This window comes from Octopus bimaculoides, chromosome 8 (assembly GCF_046866305.1).
Source record: "Octopus bimaculoides isolate indiv1 chromosome 8, ASM4686630v1, whole genome shotgun sequence".
NCBI lineage: Eukaryota > Metazoa > Mollusca > Cephalopoda > Octopoda > Octopodidae > Octopus > Octopus bimaculoides.
Genome location: NC_142935.1, coordinates 77,605,981 through 77,628,110, shown reverse-complemented (window position 1 = coordinate 77,628,110; position 22,130 = coordinate 77,605,981). Strand labels below are relative to the sequence as shown.

The 22,130-nt window shown below is 36.7% G+C and overlaps 2 protein-coding genes across 4 annotated transcripts in view; one reads left to right on the top strand and one right to left on the bottom strand.

The window, feature by feature from the left end:
• The window catches only part of LOC106867427 (eukaryotic translation initiation factor 3 subunit D), a 34,306-nt gene extending 31,084 nt beyond the window's left edge, over nt 1-3,222 (bottom strand). Inside the window, exon 1 of one of the 2 annotated variants that reach the window (XM_014912301.3) lies at nt 3,036-3,222. In XM_014912301.3, coding sequence (XP_014767787.1) covers nt 3,036-3,158 — 123 coding nt within the window. In that variant the 5' untranslated portion in view covers nt 3,159-3,222. Of the gene's footprint in view, nt 1-275; nt 938-3,035 lie in introns of those variants that run through there. The other variant, XM_089356702.1, reaches the window with a different exon arrangement.
• A 190-nt stretch (nt 3,223-3,412) lies between these two features.
• Nucleotides 3,413-14,917, top strand: LOC149134461 (uncharacterized). Of its 2 annotated transcripts, none has more exons than XR_016242923.1 (2): nt 3,413-3,548; nt 14,675-14,917. XR_016242923.1 is itself a non-coding variant. In XM_089356703.1 (2 exons), exons 1-2 carry the CDS (start codon nt 7,478-7,480, stop codon nt 14,680-14,682), a joined length of 855 nt encoding a protein of 284 aa, XP_089212829.1. In that variant the 5' UTR covers nt 7,356-7,477; the 3' UTR covers nt 14,683-14,917. The 2 variants fall into 2 exon arrangements, 1 of the variants encoding a protein (XP_089212829.1); XM_089356703.1 differs by lacking the exon at nt 3,413-3,548 and adding an exon at nt 7,356-8,324.
• Nucleotides 14,918-22,130: the final 7,213 nt, after the last annotated feature.

Genomic DNA, 22,130 nt, shown 5'->3' with positions numbered 1-22,130 from the left:
CTACAATTTCAGCAACACATATCAAGGGAAATAAAGATTTTAGTGCATTGAAGACCCGGTGCGCGTACTCGCGCATCCGCGCTAACTAGTCGTGACTAGTCGATCCTACGACTACCTAGCGCGAACGCGCGTATGCAAATTAATGGATTAAAAAATCACGCGCGCATGCGTAAAACATGTATGAAGGGGTTTTTTTTTTCAACAAAGTAAATATTTTTTTTTGTTGAATCTTTCACCAAACAATAAAATAAAATGTTGAAGTTGACTTGACTTACTTGAATGTGAACCATTCTAAAAGGTGCTTCAGAATGTTTTCAAAACATTCATTTCCAGTTATTCCATATTGTTCTCGCCAGAGAAATTCGTCTAGATAATTTGCATACGCGCACTCGCGCTAGGTAGTCGTAGGACTAACTTGCGCGGATGCGCGAGGGCACGATCCGCGCTATAGTCGTGACTAGTCGATCCTACATCGACTATCTAGCGCGAATGCGCAAAACATGTGAGGGTTTTTTTAAAACAAAGTAAATAATTTTTTTGTTGAATCACATCTATTTCAGTAATCCCATTGTATGCACTCCAACAATCAGAAAATATAGTCGTGGTCGAAGAGTTTCAGAAGAACGGTCAGGTACAAAGACTAAAAACCTATTTTTATCCTCTCTATCCCATCCTCCGTTGTATTTGCGCTTGCACATCACAGTTTCATCTATTTCTACCAATTCGGTAGGGGTTACGCAAAAGATAATTACTTGTAATGTCCCTCATATACTGATACCATTGAACAACAGTAGATTTTGAAAGACCGACTTTTTAATGGACTCTTAACCAAAAACAGGTAGTGTATAATTTATTTACTTTGTTTAGAAAAAACCCTCATTCATGTTTTGCGCATGACGCACACTCGCGCTAGGTAGTCGTATGATCGACTAGTCACGACTCGCTAGCGCGGATGCACGATTGCGCGCATCGGGACCACTCTTCTTGAATAGTACCCCCACCTTTTCGACAGCGGAAATTCCGAAATTGCAAAAAAAAAAAAAAAATCGGCATTTCAGAACACTTTCTTCAGACTATCTATGCCACCGAATACCCTTAGTCCCTTTGCTTCTTTTACTACTTATCTCCCACTAAATTTTTATATAACTGTATATATATAAGCAATGTTAATTCTCTAAATGAGGTATTAACAGTAACTGCACTTAAATGTGGCTGACCCCTAGGGGTGGATGTTACTGTTGCTTTTAGCCCCAGGAGGACATCTCCTCCAGCTGGCTTATCGACACAGAAGTGTGTCGAAAAAAGTAAATAACAATATTCAAGGGAAATAACTGAACGACTTACCAGTATCATCCGTTTTCTTCTAGCTGTTTATAAATAAATCACACCCTAACGTCAATCAAATCACGTGTGTGATTTATTTATAAACAGAGATGTACGGAGAATACTGGTAAGACGTTCAGTTACTTCCCTTGAATATTTTTATTTATTTTTTTATCCCCCTAAACTTGAAGATTACCATATATATACACACATATATATATATATATATATATACATATATATATATATATGAAGAAAAGAAAGGAGGTCATAACGTTTCGAGCGGAGCTCTTCGTCAGTAATATAAGAAAAGTTCAAAGGGAAGACAGAGAAAGAAAATCGCCAACGATGCACACGCGGTCACATATTGGAAATACAGGAAGGGAAAGGGTGGAGAAAAAGTTCTTTTCAAAGACAGAAGAGTGCAAGAGGAGTGTGTGTGTAATGATAGCGGGTATGTGGGTGCGCGTGAGGTTGTGTCTGTGCTTGTATGTATAATTGAGTGCTGTGGGTGTGGGTTCATCTGTGTGTGCGTGGGTATGTGTACATTTTGTGTGTGTTTGTGCATGTGTGAATGAGGAGTTGTGTAGGGGGTATAGGTGCGTGTAGTTGTGTGATATATATATATATATATATATATATATATGCAAACACACACCACGGGCTTTTTTCAGTTTCTATCAAATTCACTCACAAGTAGTGAGACAGAGGCTACAGTAAAAGGTTAAAGATGCCCAAGGTTCCATGCGAAAAAAGTGAACCTCTTGATTGGGAAGCGAACTTCTTAACCAGACAGCCGACGTGATTAATATACTGTCTATATACATGACTATTAAGATTAATTAAACTGATTTAACTTTATAAACATAAAATCAAATTGACTCAATTAACGTTTTGTAGTTGATGATATAATTATATATATGCCGGATGTTAAGATAAGTTCCATGTGTAGGGAAAGATTAAAATTATAGCTGTTTTGCCATCACTTCCGTTTTGTACAGGATTGAATGTCGGCATGTATGGTTTTTGAAAACGTCACATCCGACAAGTCTACCGTGTACGCTTGATTGCCAATGTGTAACACAAGACATTAGAGAACAACTCAAAACTGAAAAATTACGGGAAAAGGAGGCTGCATCACATTCCATTTGTATATTGTATCGTCATTTACAGTGCTTAAAACACACAGATCTGAAGAAATTACGGTTTAAGATGCACTCGATAATTTCTAACTTTATTTCGTATGAATGCTGTTAAAAGTATCGTATGAACGGAAGGACGGCCAATTCCCAGTTAATTTACCAATCTGAAAGTACAAACAGGCGGTAAGACATTTTAGTACAATGACAATCGATGTATTTCTAACAAATACTAGTTCTAACATATTGGCTGTCAGTTGATACACATATAGAAATAATAGACAGAATATGAGAAGTGAGAGAATTGAAAATAAGGGGGAACAAGAATGTGAAAATTGAGTGGGGAATATGTTCAGAATACTTGTCTTTTAGGAATTGATGAAAAAGAAAAAACTTCCTTTCCCATGAGGGATGCGAATTCGACGGACAACGACGATTTTCCCCACAGAATTCCGCTTCAATATTCTTGTGATTAATAGATAGATACTTTAAACTGTAAAAACTATTTGAAAATAAAATATTTCTATAAAACAGTTCCTCGTTGGCAACAATTTAAAGCAGAAAGTAACAAACCTTTCCTAATCTGTCTCCCTTAGAGAATGGTTGATACGGTAATTCATCAAATTTCTTGGGTATATCGGTAGGTCCCCATCCACTGGAGTTAAAATGAAGTGGAGGCAATACAAATCCATACATTTTGACTCAAAAACACCAAACCCGCAGTCAAATTGGCTCCACGCAAAATGGACGAGTTACTGATGCATTCTGGGAAAACTGATCTTCTATGTTCGAATTATATACCCTTATTCTTTTATTCTAGAACCTCGTTTTCCACCTTCTACCTACTCCTATAAAATACATACATACACACACACACACACACACATATACATACATATATATATATATATATATATATATATATATATATATATATATATATATATATATATATAAACACAATTGCAGCGTGGAAGGTGTTTTTAAGCAATTTAAAACACATACAAACCGTTAGATTCACTTCATTTAATTTGTCAAAATATTTTCGTCGCTTTGAGACCGCAACCTGTTCACTGACAAAATTCCGTAAGTAACAGTTTATGATATATATATATATATATATATATATGCATTATGTCTGTATGCATGGGTGAATGCCTATACGCATGTATGTGTGTGAGTATTTAGGTGTGTCTGTGTACATGTGAACGTATGTTTATGTACTGATATGTGTGTCTGTTCAAATTGTTTCCATGACTTACTCTATCGAAGGTTGTAGACACACACACACATATATATATATATATATATATATATATATATATATATATATATATATATATATATAAATTCAAAAAAGGGATAAAACTCTTTTATAAGAATTTTATCAAGAAGCCAGAGTGTAAAAAAATTCATGAGGGAAATTTCTATTCCCAAGAATATAATTATACCATCTCTACCGTTTATATATATATATATATATATATATAGGTAATCTTCCAGTTTCGGGAGGTAAAAAAGTACATAAGAATACAAGGGAAATAACTTAACGTCTTACTAGTATTATCCGTACTCTCCTCACCCCACCCGTTCGCGAGCGCGCATTCTTCATATTCGTTCACAGCAAGTTGTTTTACACCTATTACACTAATTTATTTTTTTATTTTTGAGCTCGGGTCAAACGCTTTAGTTTGTTATTTCCTTATACTGGAAGATTACCATAAGTTGTTGTGCAGCCGGTATTATGATATTCAATCTCGTGTGTGATTTATATATAAACAGTTAACTTCAATCACGTGTGTGATTTTATTTATAAACAGCTAAAACAAAAAAACATTTCAGAGTAGTACGGATAATACTAGTAAGATGTTAAGTTATTTCCCTTGTATTTTATTTACTTTTTTTACCTCTTGAAACTGGAAGATTACCTATATATATATATATATATTCAAGCGTAAGCATATAAATATGAAACAAAAAGGAAAAAAATAGTACTCGAATACTGGAAGTAGAGTAATATTATTAATAAAGCTGCAAAGACATCACAACTGTGACTCAGTTTCAAGTTTCTGTTCGTCGGACACTTAATGAAAACTCTTGAATAACAGTTTTTGTGATGTCTTTACAGCTTTATTAATAAAGTATATATATATATAAATGTGTGTAGAGTGTTAGAAGTGGTGTACAGATATTCAGAAAAGAGGAAGTCGCCAGAATTTTGGAAAAATAATTTTTTAAAATATAGTCATTATTATTAGCGCCTTCGTTCGTTTTTCGAACTTAGTTGGACGGGATGCCAGTCCATCGCAACTTTACTCAAGAAACAGGAAGAGTGAGAGAAATTGGGGCGAAAGAGTACAACAGGGGGTCGCCACCACCCCCTGCTCGAGCCTCGTGGAGCTTTAGGTGATTTCGCTCAATAAACACACACAATTCCCGGTCTGGGAATCGAAACCGCGACTCCGCTGCCCTAACCACTGGGTCATTGCGCCTCCACGTTTTTCGAACTTATCAAATAATTTTTTTTTTTTTGTGACTGATTGTTTACTTATATAGAACAGATGTTTTTGTTTTTTTTTTGGTGTGAGGTTCTAGAACAATGGAGATAGATAGGTAGAGAGAGGAGGAGGGAGCCCCCTCCTTCATTCAATTTTGACTTCCATTCATTTATTTATTTATTCATTTACCATTCTATTGACATGAATTCAAGGATGGTAATCTCTCCTAGGATGGGTTGTGGTCATAACTGAGAGCATTTTTGTTTTTTCCTGCTTTTTCTTAAGATGCCAGAGGGAAGATAGAAGGTTCTATGAAGATTTAACGTGAGTGCGTGTGTGTGTGTGCGTGCACATGTGTGCCTATGAGTTCATATGTTTGGAAATATGTCAATGTCTACCCTGTGTAATATCGATATTTTGCATTGAAAAATAAAGTCAGGTTTCTTTTAATTCCATATTTTTGCATGAAAAAACATTAGTACAATATTTACAAATTAGAAAAATAAAAACCAAAGTTATAGACATGAGCATCATGCTATAAAATATTGGAGCAGAAACAACAGTAATATTTGGATCTATTCCATCTCAATCACAGATCTTTTAATTAATTTTTTTGAGATGGAATACATTGGTATTTTTCTTTCCTTAAGGTGTCTTTCAATTTTAAGTTTTACATGAACAAGCAATATTTTACAAGTTAGAAAAATACTATTAAGTTAGATATGGCTTGGGCCTATACTGGCCGAAACCTATCAAAGTTAAGTGAAGGTAGAATATATGTAGACCTGAATATTTATAGAGATGAGGGTACTTTTTAGTTGTCTCACCCACATTAAAAAATTGGGTTATCTCCCCCAACTGAAAAAATTGTTTAACCCTCAATAAAACAAAAAAAAAATGAAACATTAATAAACATGAAAAGTGAAAAGATTAAACAATGAATCTGATAATATCTTTATATCAAATCATACCATGCCTATTGAGGCATATATAGTGGTGGACTGGCAAGTGAGCCCTTTAAGACATTACAGTCCATATACAGGGGCCCATGTGAGTATGTAAGGGGCTGATGAAAAAACTTTGCTTTCAAAGAAATCATCTGAAGTCTTAGAGAAAGAGTAAAAATTTTTAAAAACAAATAAAACAATTAAGCAAAACAGCTGGTCAAAGAATTCCGAAAGGAATTAATAGAAATCAAAATATGATACAGCTAGTCAATGGTGATAAAATGTAACTAAATTTGTATACATAGTAATGCATATATACATTTATATATATATATAAATATAATTAAGGGATCAGCAAATATTTGCTTCACCATATACCGAAGTTCAGAAATAGCAGCTAAAAAAGCTGAGAATCCCACAGATAGCATCACTTGTAACTCACAAAGGCAAAAACAAGAAGAAAAAACAATGAAAACTAACCAATTCCGATGTTTAACAGTAGACGCGTTTCTAGATCATGATTGATAATAATCAATTTCCTTCATCAGTACTGTATTCCAGTAGTAAATTTGACTATGCTAGCAAACTGTGTAAGCATGGACTAGTAACATTCCACACCGACACAGGTCTGAAAGCATAACCGAATCCACCTCGGTCAGCCAGTCTAACTGTCCTTCCCTCAAGAAATTACCAATTGCGCGACAAGTGATATCGCAGAGAATCTGCGTATACTACCAGGGAGTGAATAATTATTACAAATTAAAAGGGTAAAGGATTATCAATTTATTAATTAATAAATCAATTAACAATTAACAATTTTTACCAAGCCCATCGGTATGAAAGCACCATTATTGGTGGAGGACTTATTTAAAAGCTCATATATATTTATAAATATAATTAAGGGATCAGCAAATATTTGCTTCACCATATACCGAAGTTCAGAAATAGCAGCTAAAAAAGCTGAGAATCCCACAGATAGCATCACTTGTAACTCTGGCTGACCGAGGTGGATTCGGTTATGCTTTCAGACCTGTGTCGGTGTGGAATGTTACTAGTCCATGCTTACACAGTTTGCTAGCATAGTCAAATTTACTACTGGAATACAGTACTGATGAAGGAAATTGATTATTATCAATCATGATCTAGAAACGCGTCTACTGTTAAACATCGGAATTGGTTAGTTTTCATTGTTTTTCTTCTTGTTTTTGCCTTTGTGAGTTACAAGTGATGCTATCTGTGGGATTCTCAGCTTTTTTAGCTGCTATTTCTGAACTTCGGTATATGGTGAAGCAAATATTTGCTGATCCCTTAATTATATTTATAAATATATATGAGCTTTTAAATAAGTTCTCCACCAATAATGGTGCTTTCATACCGATGGGCTTGGTAAAAATTGTTAATTGATTTATTAATTAATAAATTGATAATCCTTTACCCTTTTAATTTGTATATATATATATATATATGTATATATATGTATATATATATATACATACACACGCATGCATATATATATTTATTTTTACTCGCATATATATATATATATATATTCTATTGTGTATAAGCCAACATGTCTGTGAAACAACAAACAAAATTAACGGAATCGGAAAAAATTCTGATGGAAATTTCATCCAAACTATCAATCCTCATCACAACGATAGAAACACAATCCTCTATCTTAAAAGAAATAGAAAAACAATCAACAGATGGAAAACTCATCAACGAACATATAAACAATGAAATGAAGAATCTCACGGAAATCATACCAACAATTATAAAGTCTACCAAAGAAAATCTACCACAACCTCCGTGGATATCAGAAATAAATGAAAGAAATCTGGAAAATGAAGCCCACCGAAAAAGAAAAGAAATTTGGCAGACATGGAAGAAATCTCTCAATATAAGAAAACAAAACTTCTGGAAAGCATATAAATGCGAAAAATATGCCGAAACACACTCAGAATGGATTTCCTTAACGGCACCCATACTTCCTCGGAAGTACTTAATTAAAGAAATTAGAGGAGAACCAGAGGAAGAAACAAAACTCCGATGGGATCTCGCATTAACAAAATTCAGGACCGACATTTCTATCACCCTGTCTAAACAATCCCGTTATAAAACCAAATATGAAGCAATCGACAGTCTTATTGAAGAAGAAATATCAAAACTAGCAACTGGCAATGTAGAAGAAAAAATGCGCGAACTATGGATCAAAGATATCTCCAGAGAAGAGAACAAATCACGCAAATTATGGCAGCAGAAACAACTATTCCTGGATAAATATTCTACCAACTACGGTAAAGAATTTAGAACCCAGAGAAATAACAGTAAAAAAGAACAATCTCACCAAGGTAACAAAAACCAGAGCATGAGGCAACATCAACGCCCATCCCACCAGGAATCAAAGAGGAACTACGGTAAGAACTCTTCCCCTTTTGTACGCAAACACCCTAATCTACACATTATAAACAAAAAACATGAACAAAATAAATATTTCTCTGATCAGACCTTTAGACGTAGGAACACCAGATCATTTTCAAAACCTCAACAAAGATTACCTACAAAAAACGGGGAAAAAAACCGGCCTAGAACCAGAAACAATACCAGACCATCCTCTCAGATCACTAAAACCAATACTTACAAATTGAAAAAGAAGATATTTAATTCTGAAAATAGGAAGGCAAACATAACAACACCAGGTAAAATAACACAACGAAAACACAAACTTCAAATCAACACCAACAAAAATAGTAACCATAAACAGAAAAAAATTCATTTTTTAATGTCAGGACAACAAACACCGGAGAAAGAAACACTCCAAGAAGTAACATACCCAAAACAATTGGACACATAGACCCTAAGATAATTAATCTTTCCAGAAGAGATCTTGATAATGATGAAACCAAACTTCTGTTAAAAGGCCTGAAATTTACACCTACACCAACAGTCAACCACCATGAACTAAAGGAAGATATCCAGAAATTCTGTCGCAAATTACGACTTGTCGAATTCTTCACCACCAATATTAATAATAAAAATAATAATGAAACCGAAGATTCTTTAGTGAGGAATAAATCAAATTTCACCCACCAAAAGGCAGAAATATCTACCTGGACCAATATATTGACACCCTATCAAACTTCCCCCTAAAACAAAATACCAAAATTAGGCCGAACATTAACAAATCAGAGATATCTGCACTTAAACGCATACAAAACGATGAAACAATAATAATTAAACAAGCAGATAAAGGGGGTGCAATCGTCATCATGGATGTGGAATACTACAAGGATTTAGTTGAGGAACAACTAAATGACACAACCTTCTATTGTGAAATACCCTCGAACATAGACCACCACATCATGAAGAAGATCAACCACCTAGTCTCTAAACACTACAACTCACTCACTGACAATGAAAGAGACTACATCACCAACTTCGAACCAAAACCCAGTAACTTTTACGGCTTACCCAAAATACATAAGTCAGAAGATATTCAACAGGGAGTAAAGGAACAAGGAAGTGAATACATAAAAGTGCTACATCCAAAAGATTTAAAACATAGACCAATTATAGCTGGCCCAGTATGCCCTACTCACCGTCTAAGCAATTTCATCGACATTCTTTTGAAGCCACTTTGTACATACATACCCAGTTTCATTCGGGATGACATCGACTTTTTATCCCATCTTCCCAAAACCACTGAAACAAATTCAATCCTACTGAGCTTCGATGTAGTAAGCCTATACACAAATATCCCACATGATTTAGGAATAAAGGCGGTTGAATACTGGGTAAACAAACACAGAGAAGCAATTCCCAACAGGTACACGGTGACATTTATACTAGAATCAGTGAGACTTATCCTGGAAAATAATACGTTCTTCTTCAATGGTAAGAACTATATCCAAATTAAAGGCACGGCTATGGGGACGAGGTTTGCCCCCGTTTATGCGAATTCGGTGATGGGTTACTTGGAACAAAAATTCTACCAGGAAATAGAGGAGAGATATAACACCGAATTTAGGAAGCTTATAGAAAAAGCATGGAAGAGATACCTGGACGATTGCTTCATAATCTGGACCAAACCTCAAAGCATTGTGGAAGAATTTAACACCCTCCTGAACAACCTACACCCATCCATCCAATTCACAAAGGAGATGAACAGTAGCAAATTACCATTTCTAGATATAATGGTAATTAAAAAGAACACTGCCATTACCACAGATATATATTACAAACACACAGACACACACCAATACTTGAACTTTAAATCGTGCTATCCACCCCATACAAAACGCAACATACCGTACTGCCTAGCCAGGAGAATATGTACTATTGTAGAGGATATAGAGACCAGAAATCAACGCCTGATGGAACTGAAAGAATTTCTGGTGAAGCAAAAATACCCATCACGACTCATAGAAAATGGTATTCAGCGGGCTTCGAAAATACCCATACAACAACTGAGGACACCGCAAAGAAAAGACAAACAGGAAAAGATCATTCCATTTATAGTGACACAAAATCCATGCCACCAGAACATCTTTAATATCGCCAAAGCGAACTTACCGATCCTTGCACAAAGTAAGGAATTGAGAAATATCATTACAGATCAAAATATAACTCAGTAAGAGACAACCTAAAAACTTGAAAAAACTATTAACAAAGGCAAGGTTTGACCTCAGCAACAAAAATCAAACATTCACTGTATCCAAATGCAATGATAGCCGATGCGGCACATGCCGATCAATCCATACCGGCCCATATATGAACACAAAAACAGGGAAAATATTCACCAATGCGAACATGAACTGCAAAAGTAGAAATCTAATCTACTGCATCAAATGCCCTAATTGTGAAGAATTGTACGTTGGCCAGACAGGTAATGCACTATCGGAACGCTCACGGGTACATCGACAACAGATTAAAAACCCAGAAGTCCGCCAAATACCACTGAGTAACCATCTAGCAACATGTGGTCATCAAACTTTTATTATATTTCCATTCCATAAACTTTGCAACCGGAATGAAATTGAAAGAAAATGCAAAGAAAAGGACTTTATTAAGAAATTCAAACCCACTCTTAACAAACAATGATTAAATCCATCTTACTTGGGGTTTAAAAATCTTATCCCTGTAACCAGAACACAAAAAATCTCTCAGATATCATCATTTCTATAAATAGATTTGGCATCATTTCTAAGAACAGCCAAACACCTACTGGGGTTTAAAAATCTTATCCCTACAACCCACACAAAACAATAAATTAAAATATCATCATTTCTAAAAATAGATTTAACATCAATTCTAAAAATAGCCAAACACCTACTGCTGCCGTCCAAAGGAATTGGTATAAAAGACAGAAAACCAGCCAACTTATTACAGTCTGTTAAAGTCTGTCATACCGGCCATGACGAAGGGAAATAGCCCTGAAACTCGAGTCGCCTTTATATATATATATATATTTATATTTATATATTTATATATTTGATCCTTTATATTGAACACTCAATATTTCATCTACATTCAATACTTTCTTTCATGGTGCCATCCATTTTTATTTTATATTGTATATCATATTATATATTGTATATTCCATATTCTATACCCCACATTAGTTCTGCAGGAATATAAATAAAACATAAAAAACAGACAGTGTTGGAACTCTTTTAAGCAAAATAATATATATATATATATGGTGAGGCAAGACCTTCGTACATTGGGCCTCACTGAGGCGATGACTACGGACCGAGACCTTTGGAAATGGGCTGTGCGTGAGAAGACCCGGCAAGCCAAGTAAGATCGTTGCCAGTGCCCCTGGACTGGTTCTTGTGCGGGTGGCACATGAGATGCACCATTTTGAGCGTGGCCGTTGCCAGTACCGCCTGACTGGCTCCTGTAGGATTTTCGAGCGAGATCGTTGCCAGTGCCCCTGGACTGGCTTGTGCGGGTGGCACATAAAAGACACCATTTCGAGCGTGGCCGTTTTCGTGCGGGTGACACGTAAAAGCACCCACTACACTCTCTGAGTGGTTGGCGTTAGGAAGGGCATCCAGCTGTAGAAACTCTGCCAAATCAGACTGGAGCCTGGTGTTGCCATCCGGTTTCACCAGTCCTCAGTCAAATCGTCCAACCCATGCTAGCATGGAAAGCGGACGTTAAACGATGATGATGATGATGATGATGATGATATATATATATATATATATATATATATATATATATATATATATATAGGCACACACGCACAAAACTGTCTCCTGTTCCTTTTCTTAGGGGACTTTGGCTGGCATTGGGTTGAACCTAGCACTTATTAGTCTCCGCACAACAAGCAATAAAACCAGAAGCAGATTATAATTGACATATGTTTGTATGTGTGTGTGCTTGTGTGTAGGTATGAATGGATCGAATAGTTTAACAGAAAGAAGTTCAAATTTGGTTTTTCAACACATGACTGAGCAATGACCCTGGAATTAAAGGTGCGCTCGTACACACACACACACACACAAGAACATACATATGTTCTCTTTCATTTGCACCAGGTATCCCCACAAGAAAAAATCCAGGCTAGTCAAGTTTGGAGAACGTGAAGGCCATTCAAAGTAGACCTCACACATGGCTCCAGCAAGATGGGGCAACTGCTCATACTACAAGAGAAACAATACAGTTGCTACAGCAGTGCTTTGGAGAGAGAATAATCTCCCGCTATGGCAATGTTAACTGGCCTTCACGTTCCCCAGACTTGACAAGCCCAGATTTTGTCTTGTGGAGATACCTGAAAGAGAGGGTTTACATCAACAAACCAGAGACCCTGGTGCAAATGAAGAAGATCAATAGAGAAATCGGAGAAGTGGATCTGAAACTCTTGAGGGTGTTATGGTGCAAGTTTTGGAAAGAGCACAGGTGTGCTAAGCAGAAAATGGCTGTCATTTTTCATATGTGATGTAGTGGTGTTGCAAAATTTGACTTGTACATGTTAATTTCCATTATGTCCTTTATATTGTATCAAAATTTCATGTATTTATTTGTAAAGTTAAGGGAGTTACTAAAAATTGAAACCACCCACCAGTGAGTTTTGGGACACCCTCTGTGTGTGTGTGTATATATATATATATATATATATATATATATAGCAATGAGAAAGTGGAGGAGAATATGCGGTATCCATCGACTTGCAGACAATGTATTCCGTTGATTAATCTGTTTATTTTATACAGGGTGGGGCATAAATACTGTTACAAAAGTTCAAAACTATTTTTCATAATAATATTCAAAGAATTCTAATGATTTATTTGAGTTAAATGATAGTTTATTATATGTTTTCTTGTATTTCAGAAACTACATATTAAAATTTTGTTGCAATGTCTGTTGAATGGAAGAGAAAATTCATCATAGAGCAACATGAGAAGGGCATGCGTCCACCTGAAATATTCAGGTTAGGGAAAAACCTCAAAATTAACAGAATGTTGATAAAAAGGACGATTGATCGTTACCAGGAAACTTCTTCGATCAAAGATAGACAAAGATCAGGCCATCCCCGCACCTCCAGAACACCTAAACTCATCAAAAATGTTAGAGAAAAAGTCAGACGAAATCCAAGAAGATCCATGAGGAGAATGGCAAAAGAAGCACAAACATCGCCAAGGACTATGCGGAGGATATGCAAAAGTGACCTAAAGTTGTCACCCTATAAACTCCAAAAGAGATAGCTTCTCTCCACGCCCACAATTGAAAAGAGACTCAGCAGAAGCAGACTCTTGTTGAACCGTATTAAAGATGGCACGCTCCGTAACATCATCTTTAGTGATAAAAAGTTATTCTCAGTTCAACAGTCTCACAATCATCAAAATGACCGAATCCTTGCTAAAAGTATTGAGGCAATACCTGGTAATGCAGGAAAGGTTTTCAGAACCCAAAAACCAGCATCAGTGATGGTCTGGGCAGCCATTTCTGAAAGAGGGAAAACTCCACTTGTTTTTGTCCCTCAAAGAATCAAGATAAACAAAGAACGGTACATCGAGGACATTCTGGAAGGCGCGTTGATACCATGGTGCAATTCGGTGTACGGTGATGAAGTTTGGACTTTCCAACAAGATGGGGCAACGAGCCACACGTCTCGATTAACACAACAGTGGTGTAGAGACAACTGTCCATCCTGGATCAGCAAAGAAGAATGGCCTCCCTCATCACTTGATCTTAACACTCTTGATTATTCTTTGTGGTCAATTCTGGAGAATGAAGCCTGCTCTACTCCTTGCCAAAATATTGAAGCTCTAAAGAAAAAATTGACCAAGTACTGGGATAAAATACCCTTAGATGTTGTGCGTGCTGCTATTGTTGACTTCCCAAAAAGACTTCGTAGTGTTGTGAAGGCACGAGGTAAACATTTTGAATAAACGTTACACCATATTGTTCCTTGGGCATTTGCAAAGCATATTTTGTAATAGTGGGTTCTTAAATAAATTTTTGTCGGGATAAATCTGTGTTTTATTTTGTAACAGTATTTATGCCCCACCCTGTAACTACCCTCCCAGCAGTATATTGGATAGATACTATCCCTTAGTGGGTTGAATCCTCAACCCCTAACTCTCTTGGATTATATATACAGAGTGAGCCAAAAGTAGTTGGACAGTATTTGGAATAGGTTTATGTATCAGTTATATTAATGCAATTGTTTATTATAACTATGTTTTTTTTGTGTTATATAATTACAATTTTATAACTACATTTAAAAAAATTTAATCTGTTTTTTTTTTTTTTTCAGGTTGTTAAGAGAACCCATAATGTCAAATAATTTAAATACAGATAAAAGAATATGGGCGTTAAAAGAGTATTGGAAATTTCAGAATACTGAAACCATAAGGAGAAAGTGGGTTGAAACATTTGATACTCCAGCTCCAAAAAGACAAACCATTTACCGTATCCGTGACAAATTCGATGCCACTGGCTCAATCCTTAATGCTCCTAAAACTGGTTGACTCAAAACAGTCTGCACAGAGGATAATAAGCAACGTGTTACCGATGCATTTGTTCAAAGTCCAAAAAAATCTACCAGAAGAGCTTCTATGGAATTGAGCATACCACAAACCTCTATTAGGCGAATCATAACGCAAATTGGGTTGAAACCCTATCGACCACAGCTAATTCATGGCTTACTGGAGGATGATCCAGACAGGCAACTGCAATTTAGTGAAATTATGCTGAAAAAAATTGAAGAAAACCCGGGAATTTTAGATAACATTGTGTGGAGTGATGAAGCTTCTTTTAAATTATCCGGTCATATCAATAGACATAATTGTGTTTACTGGTATAGTGAGAACATGCATTTAACATTAGAACAACAGCTAAATCAGCCTGGTGTCAATGTTTGGGGTGGTATTTCAAGTTCTGGTGTTTATGGACCATTTTCTTTTGGACGGAACAATGACAGGAGATAAGTATCTCGAAATTCTAAGGAATCAAGTTGTTCCCCAGTTACAGAAACAACCTAATTTACATGACTTTTATTTTCAACAAGATGGGGCCCCTCCACATTATTCCAAAGGAGTTCGTGAGTATCTTGATGAAACATTTCCATTGAAATGGATTGGTCGAAGAGGCCCAATCGATTGGCCGGCACGTTCACCAGACTTGACCCCTATGGATTTTTTCTTTTGGGGAGTACTCAAGGACAAAGTTTATAGTCAAAAACCAAGAAGTGTCGGTGATTTAAAAAATTACATAAGAGATGCATTTCAAGAAATTAATGCCCAGAGTGACTTGTGAGAAAATGTTTGGTGCAGCATAAGAGGCAGACTTCAAAGCTGTGTAAATCAAGAAGGAAAACAGTGGCATTAAAAATGTCAAGTTTGTGTCCTTCATTACTGGATTATACTGTAACAAAAGCTATAATATAAATATTTTATTGTATTTTTTAAAATAAATAGCTTTTATGATGAAACAATTCTGTTGTTATTCCTTTTGTTTTGCTTTTTATTTAATTTTCTGTATTTCAAAGTTTTCAAAAAGTTTTGTAGATGCTACAAAACTTAGAATTTAGAGTCACTTTTAACTATATTTCTTAATTACCTCCCCTAGAACTCTGTACTAGAGAAAAGAAGTTCCACTTCGGTCATTATCCGTCACTACTCTGCTGCTGGTAAAAATACTTGATAATCATGCATGTGTTCAAATTGAAAGTCGTCTTTAAAGTATGTGTAGCTTCATCTATAGGCTGAAAGACACAGAAACATACAATCACATGCAAGCAACCCAAAAATTAACATACATCTATAACCTTTTTTATTGAAGTCTATGTTGTGTTGACAGACTTTCACTTAAAATTCCTGCAATTTTAATCAAAACTTGTTAGTTTTTATGGTGACAACACTAGCTATCTTTCACACGCACACCCTCTCTTTTTCTCTCTCACTCACTGTATTTCTCTCTCAACTACGTTTTCTCCTTGAATTCAAAGGAAAAGTCTTCTTTTAAAGTCTGTTGCATTGTCTCTGTGTTGAAAGACAGAAAAACAAACATACACACTCAACCCATGAAAAAAAAAACCATATATATATATATATATATATATTAATTGAAGTGTATGGTATTATATATCCATTATGGCTGATCTTACAAATCAGTTTTGCACTAGAGGTTCAATGGAGTGTAAGGTAACAATCCAATTATGTAATCCTGCACTCTTCAGAGATGGCAATTATGGAATAAAATACAGCGACTGCTCTCTATTGTTGGAGGTGAACAGACACATCCAGTTTGTGGTTGCTGTGAAAAGATGATAAAACAAACCAAGCAAGTGTTAAGAGTTACGTCCCTTGATATCAAAAACGCCATCTCTTGGCGTGTTACAAGTTGGCAAGAGTTTATGAGAAACGTGTGTATTTTTAAGGTTGGTACTCTTGTAGAAATGGAATGTGTGAAGTGGTACTACATGTATAGTGTTTGCAGGGGCAGGGAGGGCCAAAGATCACATACACATCTGTATTTGTTAGTGTGTTTTCTTTCTTTTATGTTTTGGTTAAATTCTTGAGGTGTTTATGATGCATGTGGTATGTGTAAAGGTACAATGTGTGAGGACTTATATTGAGGCTGGTGGAAAATGACCTACTGGGTGGATGTCTGCTGTGTTAGGGTGTGTATGTGTGTGCTTGTGAGTACATTTGTGTATATTCTGGTCAGACTCTTTGCCAGGTTCCCAGGCATTGGTGGTGACAAGACTGAAGCTGGGGGACTATAGTGATTATAGTCATGATGGGGCATGCAGGTATGATAGGATGTACTTTCTTTCATGTGGGCAAGGATTTAAAATTTTACTTCTGCTGTTCAGCCTAAGTGCTGAGAGCTCTTAAATACTGCTCTTTTCTCAGCCAAGCATAATCTGCACTTCCTGCTGCTATTGAAGTACACATTTTACATCTCTCTAAAATCGTCTATGCTGTACATGGTGGGGCTTTCTTTCAACGACCATATATGCTTGGCCAGGTTTGTAGTGTTACATCTCTCCGGGATGTTGAAGGAGGACTAGTGGCTGTTATAGCAAATTCTGAAGGGGCTTTCAGTTGCTCCCACGTACTTTCACACATTTGGTTGCCCATTTGGTCCTATTCCCATTACCTCTTTCTCGTATACAACAGTTTCCATATTACAGTGGACATGTTGTGTTACCCCTATATGAACAACCTACCTCTGTTTCAGGTGTGAGCCTAGCTACTAAAATCATTTTCATAGTGGATACACAGCCAAAGGAAACTCTCAGGATGTGCCTATTAAATATTTTATTGAACCTATTTGTGCAAGTGAAGTGTTTATCTACAAAGCTAAGGAAAATCTTACCTACTTGGATTTTAACTCTTAAAGAGAAGGGCAGTATGAACCACAAAATTTTCTCTTGGGGGGGTTAGGGTCTAGCGTATTACTAATTCTTTCCTTGAAACTGCTGACAGCCAGCGCCTTATTATAGTACAGGACAGCAGCAACAAAAATTCCTTTGCTAGAAGCTAGGTTGGAGATTCTTCTGCTGACGCTCTTTTCCAAGTTCTTGAAAACTATGGCTGGATGACTGCAACCTATGTTAATATATGATAGCTTCTCATTTGGTTTCCTAAAGGGCCTATAGGTACTGAACTCCAAGTCCAGGTTCACATCAAGGAAATCCACCATTTTCAGCTGGCTTCTATCATGACCTTAAGCACAAGGGAGTTCATAGTGCTGGTGAGATCCTTTCTAAGCTTATCTAGTGTGTGGCCATATACCCCTCTTGATATTGCCAACATGTCATCCTTGTAGAGGCCAAAGCTGTTGAAGGGAACTTCTTTTTGAGTAAATCCAGGATGAAGAAACTATCGAAGTCACACACATCAGCACAGTCAAAAACACCTGTTGCGAAGTTGAAGGATCCTGCTGGGTCAATCCGTTTGACCCAGGCCGACCCCTTACTGAAGAGTAGGTTTTTCTGGCATGCATGATAATGATTATGTCCTCATCACTACAGTGTAGGCCCTAGCAAAATCCAGTGCCTTAAAAAGGAGCTCCCACAAAAGTTTCATGATCTTCTCTTTTTTCATCATTCTTACAGACTTAACTCCCACCCCATCCCATATGAATCTATTAGCAACTACCCTGAAATCCTGACCCTTCTCTTGTAGACTCACTGCGAAATTCATTCAGATATTGCTGAGACTACCACTTCTATCATTAATTTCCTAAGCCTCTTAAGTAAACCAATTATTTAGTCCATTTAATTCTTCAATAACCAATATCTGCAACCTTAAACCACTGCATGGGAAAATTAATCAAACACCTTTCAGGCTGATCCCTAATTTATTTACACTACTGATTTCGTTGTCAACATCCCTTTACATTAAATACTTCTACCACCACACATAATGGTTGCCCACATCTAAAGCCTGCACACTTTTATGGATATAATTCAGGTTTTTGTATATTTATATTTTACCTTGATCTATTGTTGTCCTACTGTTTTTCCTATTATGTTTTATGTCTTATGGTTTCCTATATCCAACAATGTTGTTCACTTTTTTTACATATTATATCTCTTATTACACTTTGTACATTCTACAGAATTGCTAGTATTTTGCAGAACTGTCAATAACATTAATTATAACTTCAATATTTGTGCATATTTCAACATTGGTGTCATATCATTTTGTTCAGAATTTGCTGTTTTTCTTATTTTATTTTATCTTGTGCTTCACCATATTCTAAGGATGTGTGTGTGTGTGCATATGATGGAAAATTTCTGTATTAACTGAAATTGATCCCCTATAAACTATGTTCCTCTTAAGGCACTGATTATCAAGCGGACACTTTTTGCTGTCTGTCAATATTTGAAATAGTAGCACCCTGCTAGCATTAGGATTAAATCAAACACTCAATGTTGTCCTCTTACAGCATATATACACTGAATTCAAAACAAAGAAATTCATGACCATTTTCTTTTATTTCTACTCTCTCTTTCTTTCTTACTTTTCACACACGCCCACTTGCACAGATCTAAATATAAAGTAAAGCACTACATATATCCACCTCCCATATTGTTTATATATATATATATATATATATATATATATATATATATATACACACACACATCTGTATGATGAGTCAAAATAATCGCAGGAACCACCCATAAACCCCACAGATCCTTCTGATTGGTGTAAATTGGTAAATATTCCTTAGCTAAGCATTCGATACAGCCAGAACACTAATGCAAACTTTTGCCTGGGAAAACAAACACAAGTATTAATATTCCCTTTAAAATCCATAGATTTAGCAAATCATATTTGTAATATCCTATGGATGGTGAATACAACAACTAAAGCATGAGGTTTGTGGAAATGTACTAAGCAATAAATTTTTTTAATTTATGAATTTCCATCAAAAAGTTCTTGTTATTACTATATATATACTGTATATATGTGGAGGCGCAATGGCCCAGTGGTTAGGGCAGTGGACTCGCGGTCATAGGATTGCGGTTTTGATTCCCAGACCGGGCGTTGTGAGTGTTTATTGAGCGAAAACACCTAAAGCTCCATGAGGCTCCGGCAGGGGATGGTGGTGAACCCTGCTGTACTCTTCCACCACAACTTTCTCTCACTCTTACTTCCTGTTTCTGTTGTGCCTGTAATTCAAAGGGTCAGCCTTGTCACACTGTGTCACGCTGAATATCCCCAAGAACTATGTTAAGGGTACATGTGTCTGTGGAGTGCTCAGCCACTTGCACGTTAATTTCACGAGCAGGCTGTTCCGTTGATCGGATCAACTGGAACCCTCGACGTCGTAAGCGATGGAGTGCCAACACAACACTGTATATATGCATATATACAGGGGTTGGACAAAATAATGGAAGCACCTAGCATCATAATTTTGAAATATCTATAAAACCATCAAAAGCTTGTTTATATTTTATGTTTTTTTATTTATTATTTGTGTTGCTTAATATGTTTTGCTAAAATTGCTGTTTCTTCTCAGATATCATCAGAAAAAGGTAATTAAAATTCAATAAAATGACGGATCTATCGAACTTTCAAAGAGGTCAAAATGTTGGTGCTCGTACGGCAGGCGCTAGCATAACGAAAACAACCGAAATGCTTGGTGTGTCAAGAAGTACTGTCTTGAAAGTAATGACAGCCTTTGAGAAAGAGGGAAAAATCTCCTCGTCAAAACAAAACTCCAGAAGAAACAAATGCTGCAAAACATGTAGAGTGGAGTAAAAACCTACAGAATTGGTCCCTAGAGCAGTGAAAGAATGTTATTTTCTTGGATGAGTCAACCTTTACATTATTTCCAACCACCAGCCAAGTGTGGAGAGAGCCAAAAGAAGCATTTGACCCAGACTGTCTTCTTCCAACTGTTAAAGACGGAGGAAGATCTTTGATGATCTGGGGGCTACATCTTGGAAATCTGCTGGCCCAATGATTTCCCTTCATGACAGAATTGTTAGTCAAGACTAAGCATTTTATCTGATCAAATTCATCCAATAGTTGCAGAACTGTTTCCGGAGGGAAATGCAATCTTTCAGGATGATAATGCATCAATTCACATAGCAAAAGTTGTTACTGAATGGTACAAGGAACATTCCAGTGAAATTGAACATCTTATCTGCCCACCTCAGTCTCCAGATCTCAATATTATTGAACATTTATGGTGCATTTTAGAAAAAAAAGTAAGGAGTCGATATCCTCCATCATAATCACTACAAGAACTGAAGACTGTTTTAGCTGAAGAATGGACAAAAATTCATTTGGAAACAATTCAAACTTTGTATGAGTCCATACCTCATAGAATTGAAGCTATAATTACTGCCAAAGGTGGTCCTACTCCATATTAAAATAAATTTGTTCGAAATTTTAAGGTGTTTCCGTTATTTTGTCCAACCCCTGTATATATACATATATACATACTCTATGACCAAACATAGACATAGCTACTTATAAATACATTACTGTTCTTTGCTTTAGAGTGTGCTTCTTTTTGGGATATATGATACATCATCATCGTTTAACGTCCGCTTTCCATGCTAGCATGGGTTGGACGATTTGACTGAGGACTGGTGAAACCGGATGGCAACACCAGGCTCCAGTCTGATTTGGCAGAGTTTCTACAGCTGGATGCCCTTCCTAACGCCAACCACTCAGAGAGTGTAGTGGGTGCTTTTACGTGTCACCCGCACGAAAACGGCCACGCTCGAAATGGTGTCTTTTATGTGCCACCCGCACAAGCCAGTCCAGGGGCACTGGCAACGATCTCGCTCGAAAATCCTACAGGAGCCAGTCAGGCGGTACTGGCAACGGCCACGCTCAAAATGGTGCATCTCATGTGCCACCCGCACAAGAACCAGTCCAGGGGCACTGGCAACGATCTTACTTGGCTTGCCGGGTCTTCTCACGCACAGCCCATTTCCAAAGGTCTCGGTCCGTAGTCATCGCCTCGGTGAGGCCCAATGTACGAAGGTCTTGCCTCACCACCTCAGCCCAGGTCTTCCTGGGCCTACCTCTTCCACGGGTTCCCTCAACTGTTAGGGTGTGGCACTTTTTCACGCAGCTATCCTCCTCCATTCTCACCACATGTCCATACCAGCGCAATCGTCTCTCTTGCACGCCACAACTGATGCTTCTAATGTTCAGCTTTTCTCTCAAGATACTTACACTCTGACGGGTATTCACATTGACATTACACATCCAACGGAGCATACTGGCTTC

Excerpts from the sequence above, each read along its gene's own strand:
- LOC149134461 (XM_089356703.1), top strand. The coding sequence starts at position 7,478 with ATGTCTGTGAAACAACAAACAAAATTAACGGAATCGGAAAAAATTCTG.